Raw genomic sequence first — 13,559 nt, 5'->3', positions numbered from 1 at the left:
CTACTTACTCACCCAGGTAGAGCAACCATGATTAAACATATCCTTAATTATGTCCTTTTACCAAATGGGCAATTTTAAGTTGCCAAACCAACTCATTGATCAACTTACTACAATTCATAGAAGATTCTTTTGGGGTCATACTTCTAGAAGATGAGCTAATCTTATTTATTGGCATATATGATGTGTGTAAGCCTAAAGACATTAGAGGACTTGCTTTCAGAGATAAAAACTCAATCTAGTTTTGCTCACAAAGCTAGCATGGAAAGTCATTAATGAATCTAATCAACTATGGGTGCAACTTCTTGGAGGCAAGTACTTCAAAAGTGGTGACATTCTTCATCAAACTATTGAGCCTAAAAATTGCTCTTACACTTGGAATGGTATCTCTAAAGGTCTTAAAAGTGTTCAACATAACTAATTTATGGAAATCAACGATGGGAAGAGAACTAAAATTTGGTTGGCTAAGTATATACTTGGTATTGATCATCCATCTACTCAAATAAATGACCTGTACAAAACCCTATCATGATGTTGCTAAATTGCTTATCTCTGAAACCAGTACCTGGAACAATATATTAGACCAATTGTTTGATGTTGATACCTATTTGGACATTTGGTCACAATATTATAAAAAAAAGGTTATCAATATAACTTCAACTAGTGGGAGTCTGGACATTTAGTCAGGGGTGGAGCTACCTTGTGACTAGGGCTAGCTTCAGCCAACCCCAACAAGAGAAAAAACCATTTTTTTATAACTTTTTTTGAGTTGGTCCATAATAGATGTGTGAATTTCACGCTTAAGCCAGCCCTAAGAAAAAGCTAAAGAACCCTGTTTTAGGGCATACCAAAAAATTTCAAGGCATACAAAATAGTTTTTCCTTCCTAGGTGACCTTATAAGGGGTGTCTATTGGGTAGTTCAATTACCTATATACCCTTGAACCTAAAATCAAAAAATAAAAAACAAATAATATTTTTATCCTAAACATCTCTTCTTCTTCCTCCAGCTGAACCACCTGCCTTCTTTCTCAGAATTTGTTTTCCATCACCATAATTAATTGCCAATTCGTGAAAATTTGATTGTCGATTAAATTGAACTATATAATAGATCGGATAAAGAAAAAAGAAAACTTCAGGCGTTCTAAATCCTCTTCTAATCCATGAATTGAAGAAGAACCAATTGAAGATGAAGGTATAAAAACTATAATTGATCTAGAAATTGAATCGGAAATTCAACCTTTTGAGCTCCCACTCTTGAAATGAGAATAAGAATGTATTTCCTATAATACCAATCTCTTATTTTTTGTTTTTCATGGATTGAATGGGTTAAAATGCTAAAAATTTATGGTTTTTGACGGCTACAGTAGTGGGTTTGGCAGATAATTGAGTTGAGTTTTGAGCCGAACTGTTCTTGAAATTTCACCCTAAAAGTGTCTATGAAGAGTTCGGCTAAACAGTAAATATAATTTTTTAGCCGAACCCCAAAATGTGTATTAAATACGTCTCAGAACAGTGTCAGGTTCGGCTAATACCTTGCAAACCTTTCCCGGTCGAACATGAGAAGTGAAATTTACCCCAAGTGGTTGCCAGGTTCGGCTGATTCGATTAGATCACTTTCAAAAAGAACCTCTCTCTGTAAACACTTCCAAAATATTGCTTTGCAGGCACTAGGTTCGGCTAGCTCGTGTTGTTGAGTTATCAGCCGAACCTGCTCTCTGCAGACTCAAGTCTTTCGATCTTGTTTTGGCCGTAACTTTTTCATTCGATATCGGAATGACCTCATTTTTTTTGCATTGTGTTTGTCTTTTCATTCTCTTGAAGTTGAAGATAAGATCTCCTTCATTTTAATTAGTTGAATTTGGACCTTGGTATTCTCCATCAGTAGGCTTTACTTTGTTAACACTTTTAGTGATTTCCACTTTTTTTGTTTGATTCATCTATGAAAATGATGCATAGTAGAAAACAAATGTAATAAAAAGGAAGCCTAACCCCTAAATGTGTATGAATTTAAGTTTTTTTTTGGAAAATCAGTAACATGTTCGGCTGATATGATTTTTTGAATATGAGCCGAACTTGGAAAAGTATATGGTTCGGCCGATACGATATTTACAGGGAAAACCGAACCTAACTCTCAAGAGAAGGTTCGTCTTGTAATGAAAATTTCTTATTAGCCGAACATTTAACTAGTAAGTAGGTCGTAAGTTACAAACTATAAGTTCGGCCAATAACTAGTGTATTTCGAGTAAGCCGAACTGCTCATCTTCTGTAGTATACAAGTTAGGTTCGGGTGATAATTTCAAGCCGAACTGGTTCGCCGAACTTGGGTGAAAAAATCAATTTTTTGATGATTTCAACATATACAAATGAAATTAAACATAATCTGGAAGTATACTTGTATATCGTTAGCATTGGGTTTCTCATCGTTGTATTCATCTTCTGGATTTGGCTCATAAAAATACAAGTTTTTCCTCACTTCTCCTTCTTCTTCTTCTCCAGAAAACCTAAAATTTTTTTTCTTCCGCAAAAATTATCATCAACACAAACTTTTATAACTTAATTATCTTAATCACTAATCATTTACATTAAACACTAATCAAAATTATTCATTATTATTAACACTAACACACAAAAGGTAAATTTGCCATTATCAAAAATATTTGGTTAAGGGGTTATTGGATTTACTATTTTCGACCATTTTTTGCCTTTATTCAGTATGCCCTGAAATTTTTTGGTATGCCCTAAAATAGGGTTCAAGCTAAAACCCACCCTATGGCCAATGTCTAGTCCCGCCCGTGCATTTAAATGGCACCGGCGGGACTATCCCTTTCTCTGGGTAACGCTAACTAACTTTATAAATGGACTCCGATCACACAACATCATGTCCAGAAAGATAAAGAAACATGTCCAGAAAGATAAAGAAGGTATTTATCGTCTTATTTAGACATTAGACAAGGTTGATCGTTTTCCTGGTTACTGTCGAACCATCCTATCATTTTGACACTATGGGCCACGTTAATAAGGACCGGTAGGTATGGTATGGTCGAAGCGGCCAAGCCATTTGCTGCATTATATACCATGACATTTAGGGACTGTAATAGGCGAGTCAACATTATGATGTTGAATGCTAGAATATGCTTTTGAGATTTGAACAAACAGACTCATTTTTTATGCAAACCGTCAAAGCGAACAGTTTCCTACGCTCGACCATTAGAATTTAACACGATATTGGTCAATTAACCCAATAACAACTATTTCTGGATGAAAAAGACATGTAAAATTTGATGCTGTTTAAATGGACAAGAATGTAAAAATTAACAGGATGTAAACAGTTTCATCATATCCATTTTCAAATACTTTTTCTTATTTTTAATTTACATAAGGATGCATCCAGTTTCATCCTCGTTATTTTTTAAGTTTAAGCTACGATGAATCCAGATTCATTCTTACTATTTTTTTGTTGTCCATTTCACCCATACTAATTTTTACTCGTCCATTAAAACCATATTTTAAAAATATTTGGACAAATAACCTAATTTCTCTAGAATTAATAAAGTCATTCACTCTATTAATCTATTTATTTTTGATGAAAAAGTCTAAATATATTTCAGAAAACAGAATAAATACAAAATCAGTGCAGAATAGAAACTTCCTAGTCCAAATCTAAAAGCACTCGGGTCAAGCAAATGAACTGACGATACTTAACCTCGAGCACCAAAGCATTACGGTAGACTTGATGGCAAACAAAATTTTAGTGATATTCTTCTGTCTACGGCAAAAGTTGGCCAAAATTAACCAATTCTCACCCAAGAAATTAGCATTTATAATTTTTATTTGGAGGATCCACCAGGGGGTCAACCGCCAACCCACCAAAGGTATTCCCGTATTAGGTACAAGTACACGAACTTTATATTGGTCGAATCGTTGATTATATTTATAGAAGTGAAATCTAGTTGGCGTTGAAACGTAGAAAACAACGTGTGGACAGTGAAGTTCTTTGTTTGTAGAACCAAAGCCAACGTAGGGTCTTCTTAATTTTGTCTTTCTAACCTCCAGATGAAGAAGGAAGAAGAAAGTAGTCAAGCACTAGAACTAGAGGAGAGGAGATGACCGAATGGAAGAAGTGAGAGATAGTCTAACGCACATGGACAGCAAGAGTGGTGAGATAGAGGAAATTCAAATCAATGAATGATGATTATCAAAGTAAAGAATTAATCGTCCTTCGCCACTACTTTTTGTAACGTGCCTGTAGTCTAATTTAGTATAATTAATTACGGAATATTTACTCCCTTTTCACTTATTAAGTTTCTTCACTAGGAGTACAAGTGAGTCCAAATTTGTGCACCCTTCCACAACCGGGGTGCACGTTCCTGCTCCTCCTATTGGTCCAATTTTTTTTGTATTGGTTTCTTATTTTGCTATTTTAAGGAATTTATGTATTTTTTGTGATTTTTAATGGATAAGAAGAATAATGAAATATCGTGAATTCCTGATACATAAGAATAATGATTCTAAGATCTCATGACAAGCCCCCTGATGTTGGATTTTTAAAAATCAATTTAGATGCTTCATTTATGCAGCTTAATTCTCAAGGAGGAATTGGACTAATTGGTAGAGATTTTGCAGGTACCTGCATTGGAGTCCAAGGGAAGTACTTTGATGGAGGAATGGAGAAAGGAATAGAAGTGGAGGAGCTAGAGTGCAGAGCTATGCTCGCAGCGGTTAACTTTGGAGTCAATGGAAACTATAATAAAGTAGTTTTTGAGAGTGGTAGTGAGGTAGTAGTTAAGTCAATTAATGAGCAAATTTCTTATGTTCATTGGATGAATAAGCATTTTATCCTAGACATTAAATTTTTGCTAGGAAATTTAGAGGTTTGGAAGTGTATTTCCGTCAAAAGAGATGCAAATTGTGTAGCAGATAAGCGAGCAAAGAAAGCTAGAATATCTAAGTCAATTTTTACATACCAATCTGCTTTTCCTCCTGATGTAAAAGAGTGGATTGATATGGACAACAATGTACCCTCTTAATTCTATTAATAAATTCCTTTTTTGTATAAAAAAAAAAGATCTCATCCAAACTGATCCCAGAATAAGATTTTTTAACGAATGAGTATCTAAAATCATACGGAAAGCATCTGGTCTAGTTTTCTCTCTCAAAACAAAAAACAAAAAACTTGACCCTGTTTGGTACTGTTGTTACATCATATTGATAAAAAGACCTACTTAGATTAATCTGGAGAAATAATAAGAACCCAATACAATTATCAACCCAGGTCTTATAAATCTATGTATTACATAAAGAAGTTACAAAAATCGGTAATTAAGGTATTCATTAGAGTCTTGTGGTTTTTCAATACAGTATACAGATGATGAAGAGGATTTATTTTGTGATCGTTAAGATTGCTCTTTCTAGAGAACTCGACTTTCATATTCTTTGGCTCTGGAAAATGATGCTGTAGAAATAGGATCAATAAAAAATACTGCGAATTTAGATTCTAGACGTCATAATTCAACGCTACACGGAAGAGAGAATAACAATTTTTGCTTTTATAAAAAAATACTAGTAATTTTATGATGTAAACCCTAAAAATGGTTTTACGAGCATAAGGACCACCAATAGAAGGAGCAGGAACGTGCACCCCGGTTTTGGAGGGGTGCTCAAATTTGGACTCAATATAAATTGAGTATTCAATGTTTTGGAGGGGGGCAACATGCAAAATCAATAATTAGTTAAATTAACAAATTAATAACTTTCTGATTTACAGAAAATTATTCTTATATTTATGTTAATTTGGTAAAGAATGATTCAAATTTTTTTTTGAAGGAAACATATTATATATTGAAATCAACTCTCAGAAAACCTGAGATGGTTAATGTTATTGTTAGAGCATTGCTCGGTTGAACCCATCAAGCGTTGGTATGTCAAGTTTGGTTGTCATATTTTAGTGAATCAAAACTCATGTTAAGAGTCGCTTGATTATATACTAGAGTTAAACTTCGTATAGGTTAGCTTGAAAGCATTAGGATATGAGACATTACAAGTATTGCGAAGTCTTGAAGATGTGAAGAAGCAAGGAGCTACAACGACAACAATCATCCTTCAACTTGAGTTTAGTGATATTTGACTTGAACTGTTTAATTCCCTAACGTATCTTTCAAGTCGTGCATATTGAAAAACATAAATGTGAAGCATATATGACCTCTAGATAGACATAGTATTAAGGAATACAATACGAGGTTTATTGCTTAACCATTAAACTTTGTAGATAAGACATCGCCTTAATATTTTTTTTACTCGGTCAAATAAAATTAAAAAAAGCGAAAAAATGTACAGGGACTAGGCCTTCCTAATGACTAGTCGTGAGGCCACTCACTGGAAAACCTATTTGAAGCGGTAATAAACCCTTCCAGGCCATTCCATAGATGGAATAAAACCTGGCCTACCCTCATAAAACTCAAAAATATCCTCATCCAGCAAACAGGCTTGCTTGGCGGAGGCATCAGCTGAGAAATTAACCTCCCTATAGCTATGAATATAACGAAGGTTTTTGTAGTAAGACTTCCCAATTTTCCACTTCTGTACTAGCTTCCAAGGCAGCTCACCCTTTTGAAAAGCTTGTATGCAACTCTTCGAATCAGAACGAATGCAAATACTCCGCATATTCCATCTCTTAGCCACAATCGCACCATAAATAATCGCACATACTTCCGCATAGAAATTTGTTTGCCAACCAAGGCCAACACAAAGAACACCAAGCACCTCCGAACTTTCATTACGAATAACAACACCTGAACCAGCTTGGCCTGGGTTTCCGAAATATGCACCATCACAACAGATCATAATTTCATCTTGATTAGGAGGAGTACAACTAATCTCAATTGGGGTAGACGTTTTGCATGATCTATGCCACATCTTGAAATAATTCAGAATGAGTAACTCCTCTAAAGTATTATACATGTGGCCCTTCATTCTAATTTAATTATCACGAATTACCTGGTAAACTCTTCCTTTAAAACCAAGTCATTGAACTGCATATTATCAAAATAAGACTTATTGCGTAACTTCCATAACTCTGTGACAATTGCAAGATTTGCAACTAACCACAGGTCCTTTATCATTCTGCTTCGACCCTTAGCAACCTTATATAAGTCCACCAGGTCTTCACTTGGTTGCAGCTTGAAAATTCCAGCCACCCAAGCCCAAATCCTCCTAGCAACTCTGCAATGCCAAGTGATGTGGCTAAGAGATTCGCAACTTTTCCTGCATAAGCGGCACATAGTAGGCATGCTCCTACCTGTCTTCTTAATAATATTGTCTTCACTAGCACAACATTGCTTGGCCCGAATCTTCCAGTATTGCACACTCAAGGTAGGGTGCACAACCTGTCTAGTAAACAGATTTGCACAAGGCACAACTTCTGCCGGCGTCCTAAGAGCGGCCTTAGCCGACTTAACTGAAAAAACACCTTTGCTATCTAAATCCCAAATTTTATAATCCTCACCACCAGCAATTACAGGCAAATTTTCAACATCGATATTACAACGAATCATCAAATCTCTTGTTTTTTCAGGAATAACCCAAACACCATCAAAAATGATATCACTTACTTTAGCCTTAAAACCATTAGGACCTTTGGAAGTGATGCCAAGTCTTTGCGCAATAGAAAAATCACCACACCAATTATCAAAAAATAGGGAAGTATTAGCACTGTTACCTATAATTGAGCGTGTATGCTTCTGCACAAAATTGTAAACCAAGCGAATTCCAGGAAAAACCGAAGAACCCAACTCATAATTTATCAGATTGCCATTGACCTTAAAGTATTTGGCCCTCAAAAAACTGGCCCAAATCTTGTTTGAATCCCGAATAGAAATCCAAAGCTTCATTAGCATAGACTTATTAACATCATTTAACTTCTTAATGCCAAGACCACCTTCACGCTTTGAAAGACATAAATCATCATATAGAACCGTAAAATATTTACGTTTCTCAGCATCACCGGACCAAAGAAAATTTCTAATGGCCCTTTCAACTTGCTTAATAACCGTAGCATGGCCATTTGTAAACAACCATAGAATGAATAACATAGCTAGAAATTACCGACTTAATTAGCACAAGCCTCACCTGAAATGATAAAAGTTTACCTTTCCATCCAGCCAGCTTGTCCATAATCTTCTCAACAACTTGGCGAACATGAATATGCCGAACAATACCAGGCTTCAATTGAATACCTAAGTATTTATCCGGAAACATAGCTCTCTCCATACCCAAATAGTTAGAAATAGCAATAGCACGAGAAATTATATCACCTCCAAAATAAAACTTGCTCTTTGCACAGTTTACGCACTGGCCAGACGCATGTTCATACAAAACTAGCATATTCTTCAAATTTTGCAAACTATGAAGATTACCTCTGAGAATATAAGGATATCATCCGCAAAAAGCAAGTGTGTAGGTACCACACCTTTTTTTACTAACCATAACATTCATACTATGATTTGCAAACAACTTGGAAAGATTGTGATTTAAAACATCTTCAATAAGAACAAAGATCAAAGGTGAGAGAGGATCACCTTGACGCAGACCTCTAGTAATACTGAAATAACCTTCAGGGAAACCATTCATCATGACAGAAATCCGAGCTGATCTAAGGATATTAAGAACCCACATGCACCAAGAATCAGAAAAGCCATATTGACGAAATACTTCAGCTATAAAATCCCAACTTACCGTAACAAAAGCTTGAGCAATATCCAGTTTGAGGCCAACATTCCCATGCTTCCTTTCCATATTGATCTCATTGATCAATTCAGATGCCAAAGCTAGATTCTCATGTATGTTTCTACCCTTCATAAACGTCGCTTTCTCTTCAGAGATCAGCTTATTTAGCACAGTTCCAAGCCTGGTATCCATAATCTTAGTAATGATCTTGAAGAAAAAATTACTCACGCAAATTGGCCTATAATCTTTAATAGCATCATATTTGTTATTTTTTGGAATAAGAACAATAAAACTAGAGTTAATGCCATTGGGAATTTTACGCATAGACCAACAGTTTGCAATGGCATTAGAGAGATCTCTAGAAATAATGTCCCAACACTGTCTATAGAAAGAACCTGTGAAGCCATCTGGGCCAGGCGCAGAATCATCTCCCAAGTCAAAAACCGCCACTCTAACTTCCTCCAAAGATGGAATAACATCCATATAAGCACTCTCAGCAACTGAAATGCTCTCATGTTCAATATCAAATAAAACTGGATCAATATGAACATCACCACCATTGAACTTGGCCTGATAATGATTAACAATGAAATCCTCTATCTCATCCTGCAAAAACAAAGTAGTATCGTTAGAAACCTTAAGCTCTGAGATGGTATTTTGACTTCTCCTCATTCGGATGCTATTATGAAAGAAACGAGTATTTTGGCCACCATCTTCCAACCAAGTTCCTCTCGACTTCATCTTAAGAATAATTGCCAACTCCGTTCTCACATCATCAACAGCCTTTTTGGCATCCGCAACCTTTAGGAATTGAAACTCATCAGCCGGATCATAATCAAGAAGATCATTCTCAGTTTCAAGTTTCAATTCAGCCTGCTTCAAACGAAATTGCACATCTCCAAAAATAGTTCTATTCCAAATCTTCAACACCTCCTTTAATCTCTTCAGCTTAGAAGTAAAAACAAAAGGGGGCGCACCATTAAGATCCAAATTCCAGTTCTCCTCAACCAACTGCATAAAACCTGGATGGGAAAGCCACATCTTCTGAATGCGAAAAGGAACTCTATCCGGCCTTGGATTTTCAAAAGCAAACCCAAAAAGGGGGGAATCATCTGAACAAACCCTAGGAAAGGCCTTGCATCTCTAGTTCGCATACTTATAGCACCAAGCATCATTAACAACCACTCTATCATGTTTAAAGACAATTCTTTAAACTCCACTTCTACAATTAGACCAAGTATATTTTTTGCCAATAGCATCAGCCTCAACCAAACCATTGTAAGAAATCCAGCTATGAAACTCATTCATATAAATCTCTTTGATCGTCCTTCCACCCTTATTTTCCTCCAAGCGTAAGACGCAATTAAAATCTCCCAACACCAACCAAGGAATAAATATAAAACCTAAACACAATTTACGCCAAAGTATCTTTCATGCCACCGGATTATAAGAAGCATAGACGTAATGAAATCCCCCGCAAAATTCACAGTAATTGCTTGTTTTGAAGTAGATAAAATATCAGGCCTCAATAGAGTATTCCTCCATAAAATCCAAATATTACCTTTTTCTCCATCAACCTCATTTGTAATAACATCTTCACAAAAATCAACCAATTTGAGCGACCTAACAAAACATGCAGTACAGAAAACATGCGGCTCTGCAATGTAAATTACGTCAGGTTTGTGCAAGAAAGAAAGCTCATTCAACTTGTCTTTTGCACCATCCTTAGTCAAGCCTTGAGCGTTCCAATAAAAAACATGCATTATTTAACCACGCTCCTTGAAGGGCTTGCCGAACCCTTATCATCCTCTTTGCGCGTCTGACTTCCACCTCTTCTAACAACTTGGCCATCATCCTCAACCGACTTGGCACCAGGTTTTATTTTCTTCTTTAGCGCGGTTTTAACAACGCCCTTCTTAGCCAAATTATTTTCTTCCTCATCCTTAGCGGCACTCCATTCCAAATTTTCATCTTCAGTCTCTACGTTACTAGTACTAGCAGATTGCAAGAAATATGGCGGCTTTTTCTTAATAGGCAATGCATCAGCTTCAATGCTTTCTTCTTCATCTTCACTATCTTCAATGCCAGTTTCAAACATATCATAAGTCTCAAGAACTTCGTCAGTTCGAACTGGAGAGGATCTTCTAGCCGTTCTAGTTGGAGAACTAGAACCATCATCAATTTTTTCCAAAACCAAATTAGTTTGCATCTCACCTGTTATATTTGTAACTAAGTGTGAATCTTGAACTTTTTGCATTTGTGAAACATCTTGTTGAGCAACTTCTTGTTGTTGTTTCTCTAAGTCCAAAATACCATCTTCTTCTTGAGCACGCTTCTCTTCTTCTTGCCGCTTCTTTGCCATAAGCAATTGTCTAGTATTTTGCAATTTAGCCAAGAGAGCATCTTTTTCTATTTTATCAAGATCTGCAGCCTTAGCCATGTCATCAACTATCTTTTTTTGTTCAACATAAACTTTGTAAATCTCTTCTTATTCCTTTTCAAGGTCCAAAGAGATTGTAGCAGCATCATCAGCAAGTTCATGCAAAGGCACTGAACCAGCTGTTAGATTAGTGCTAGCGGATTCTGGCAAGGCATGCAGAATGTTTGCAATATTGCCATCTCCATCAATACTCGAAGATGGACTGGAAATCAGAGTACGACGCCCAGTATGTCTAACTCCTCCAATACATAACCCATCATTGTTATCCTTGGGATCCAGAGGTTGTTATCTTCCTCCTCCAGTGTTTTCCGGTGGTGGTGGCTGATCCTTTGGATTAACATATTTTTCTTTCTTCCAATAATCCTTCAGTTCATCCATTTCATCCTTAAGGGTCGCACGTTTGAATGAATCCTCCTTAACATCAAGAAACTTCTCCAAATCTTTATACCTAGCTGATCTGCATTGGGAGAAAGAGTGTCCAACTGATTTATAATGATCACAAAATTCTGTCTTATTCAAAAAATCATAATCAAGACGAAAACCCTCCGGACAATCTTCATCATCAATGACAAGCTTAGGAAAAGGTTTTGAAAAATCTATATCCACAAGTATCGCAGCAAAATAGCCATATTCTACTCTTAGGGTTCTCGGATCAACAGCTACAGGCTTGCCAAGTCCACGATCTATTCGAAATAAGATTTCCTCCTCCCAATATTCAAAGTGAAGATATGGAAAACGCACCCAAACTGTTGCCCTTGAGTTCTTTTCCGATTCAGGATTAAACATAGGAGTCCATGGCATCATCTTTAATTGTTGTTCCTTAACTTTCCACGGACCTTCATAGCTAACTCTTTTACGATCAACTTCATTGTTAAGCTTAATGACAAAATAACCTTTCACCCATGGAATAAACTGGACTTGGCATGTTAGTTTCCATCGATCGCATAAAATACGCTTAATATCTTCAAACTTAGTACCTAGGGTTTTAAAATCAAAACGACCCACAATACTGAATTTACATATTTCTTTGGAACGTCGAATGACATCTTTAGGAATTGTGATCACAATCTCCCCTATAAAGGCACGAACCGGAGGATGTGACAAAGAGTCCGCATCAATATTGGACATAACAAGTGATTTCTTCTTAACTATATTTGCATACGAACTACTCCCATCTTTGGAATTGTCCGCACCATGATTAGGGTTACCTTTTTTTAGAACATAACTTAATCTTGGCCTTGAACGTGATCGATTCCTATTTTGAACACGATCATGGCATTGCTGATTTGAATGATTGCCCAGATCAGGCGGAACTGATTGGTTCAGTGCCATTGATTGGCGCCAAATCTTAGCACAAAGAACGCAAAGAAAAAAGAGGAGAGAAAAAACCGGAGCTAAGACATTGCCATAATCATTTGAATTCTATTGTGATTATGTATGGATATGAGATGAGGATTTCATCCTAGAGAACAATGTTTACATGTGTTCTAAGGAAGTAAGTTCATAAACTTGTTTGTGGACCAAAAATGAAATTTCCAGGAGTTATTGGTTTTGTTATTCATTGCATATCTTATGAACAACCAATATGTGTGATAGAGTATAACCGTTCACAGCTTGTTGTGTTCTTGGTAGAACTATTCACAAAGTCCTGACTTTTATAATGGTATAACTTTTATTAGTAAAACCAATCTTAAGTAATCACATGTGGTATGATCGGATTATGTCTGCCCTGTGGAAAGGGAACCGATCCTTGTAAGGGAAAGGGAACCGATCCTAGTAAGGGAAAGGGAACCGATCCTTGTAAGGGGTGCAGTACATCAAGGGGAACCGATCCTTGTATGCGGTGCAACAAGGTTTATAGCAGAAAGGGGAACCAATCCTACGGACATGTGCAACACATATAAGTTAGATACCATATATATGTGGGGAACCGATCCTAGTACCTAGTCAACCGAATCTTTGGGAAGCTACTGTGACCATGCGTAGTACTCACATGGAGGTAGAACCGAAACTTGTTTTGGTAGAACCGTAAACCCATGATTGTGATTGAATGTTGGTTTGATCAATCACATAGTTCTTTAAAGTCAGATGAACCAATTCTAAACTTGTTTGGAAGTGTGGCAAATCGGTTTCAAGGTTGTAAGTGTAAAATAGAACTTATAAAGTAAAGATGTCAACAAACTTTGAACACGTGCTGTGAATGTTTATTTCTATAATTGTTCAAAGATATTCCTTAACGGCTAAGGGAAGAGAATCCCAGGATCGAAACATAAGTAAGTTAAAAATCTTTTAATTAAGGTTATTAATTTCACTTTGTAGGGAAATTACATAATTAGTAATGTGCATTTACTAATTAGATTTTCCGAGAGATTTTGATTGTTATTTTTGGACAGAGCATTT

The 13,559-nt window shown here is 36.3% G+C and overlaps 2 protein-coding genes across 2 annotated transcripts; one reads left to right on the top strand and one right to left on the bottom strand.

Annotated features, from left to right (window-relative positions):
- The first annotated feature begins 4,500 nt into the window (after positions 1 to 4,500).
- On the top strand, positions 4,501 to 5,025 carry LOC113360596. Its single transcript, XM_026604092.1, has one exon. The coding sequence runs from the start codon at positions 4,501 to 4,503 to the stop codon at positions 5,023 to 5,025; it is 525 nt and encodes a 174-aa protein (XP_026459877.1).
- A 1,354-nt stretch (positions 5,026 to 6,379) lies between these two features.
- Positions 6,380 to 10,482, bottom strand: LOC113360595. Its single transcript, XM_026604091.1, has 6 exons — positions 10,281 to 10,482; positions 9,052 to 9,741; positions 8,477 to 8,964; positions 8,123 to 8,344; positions 6,992 to 8,034; positions 6,380 to 6,899 (listed from the first exon to the last, which is right to left on the bottom strand). Exons 1-6 carry the CDS (start codon positions 10,480 to 10,482, stop codon positions 6,380 to 6,382), a joined length of 3,165 nt encoding a protein of 1,054 aa, XP_026459876.1.
- Positions 10,483 to 13,559: the final 3,077 nt, after the last annotated feature.

Source organism: Papaver somniferum, chromosome 3, assembly GCF_003573695.1.
Source record: "Papaver somniferum cultivar HN1 chromosome 3, ASM357369v1, whole genome shotgun sequence".
Taxonomy (NCBI): Eukaryota; Viridiplantae; Streptophyta; class Magnoliopsida; order Ranunculales; family Papaveraceae; genus Papaver; species Papaver somniferum.
Note: the sequence above shows the minus strand (reverse complement) of the source record. Positions and strands in the feature narration are given on the sequence as shown.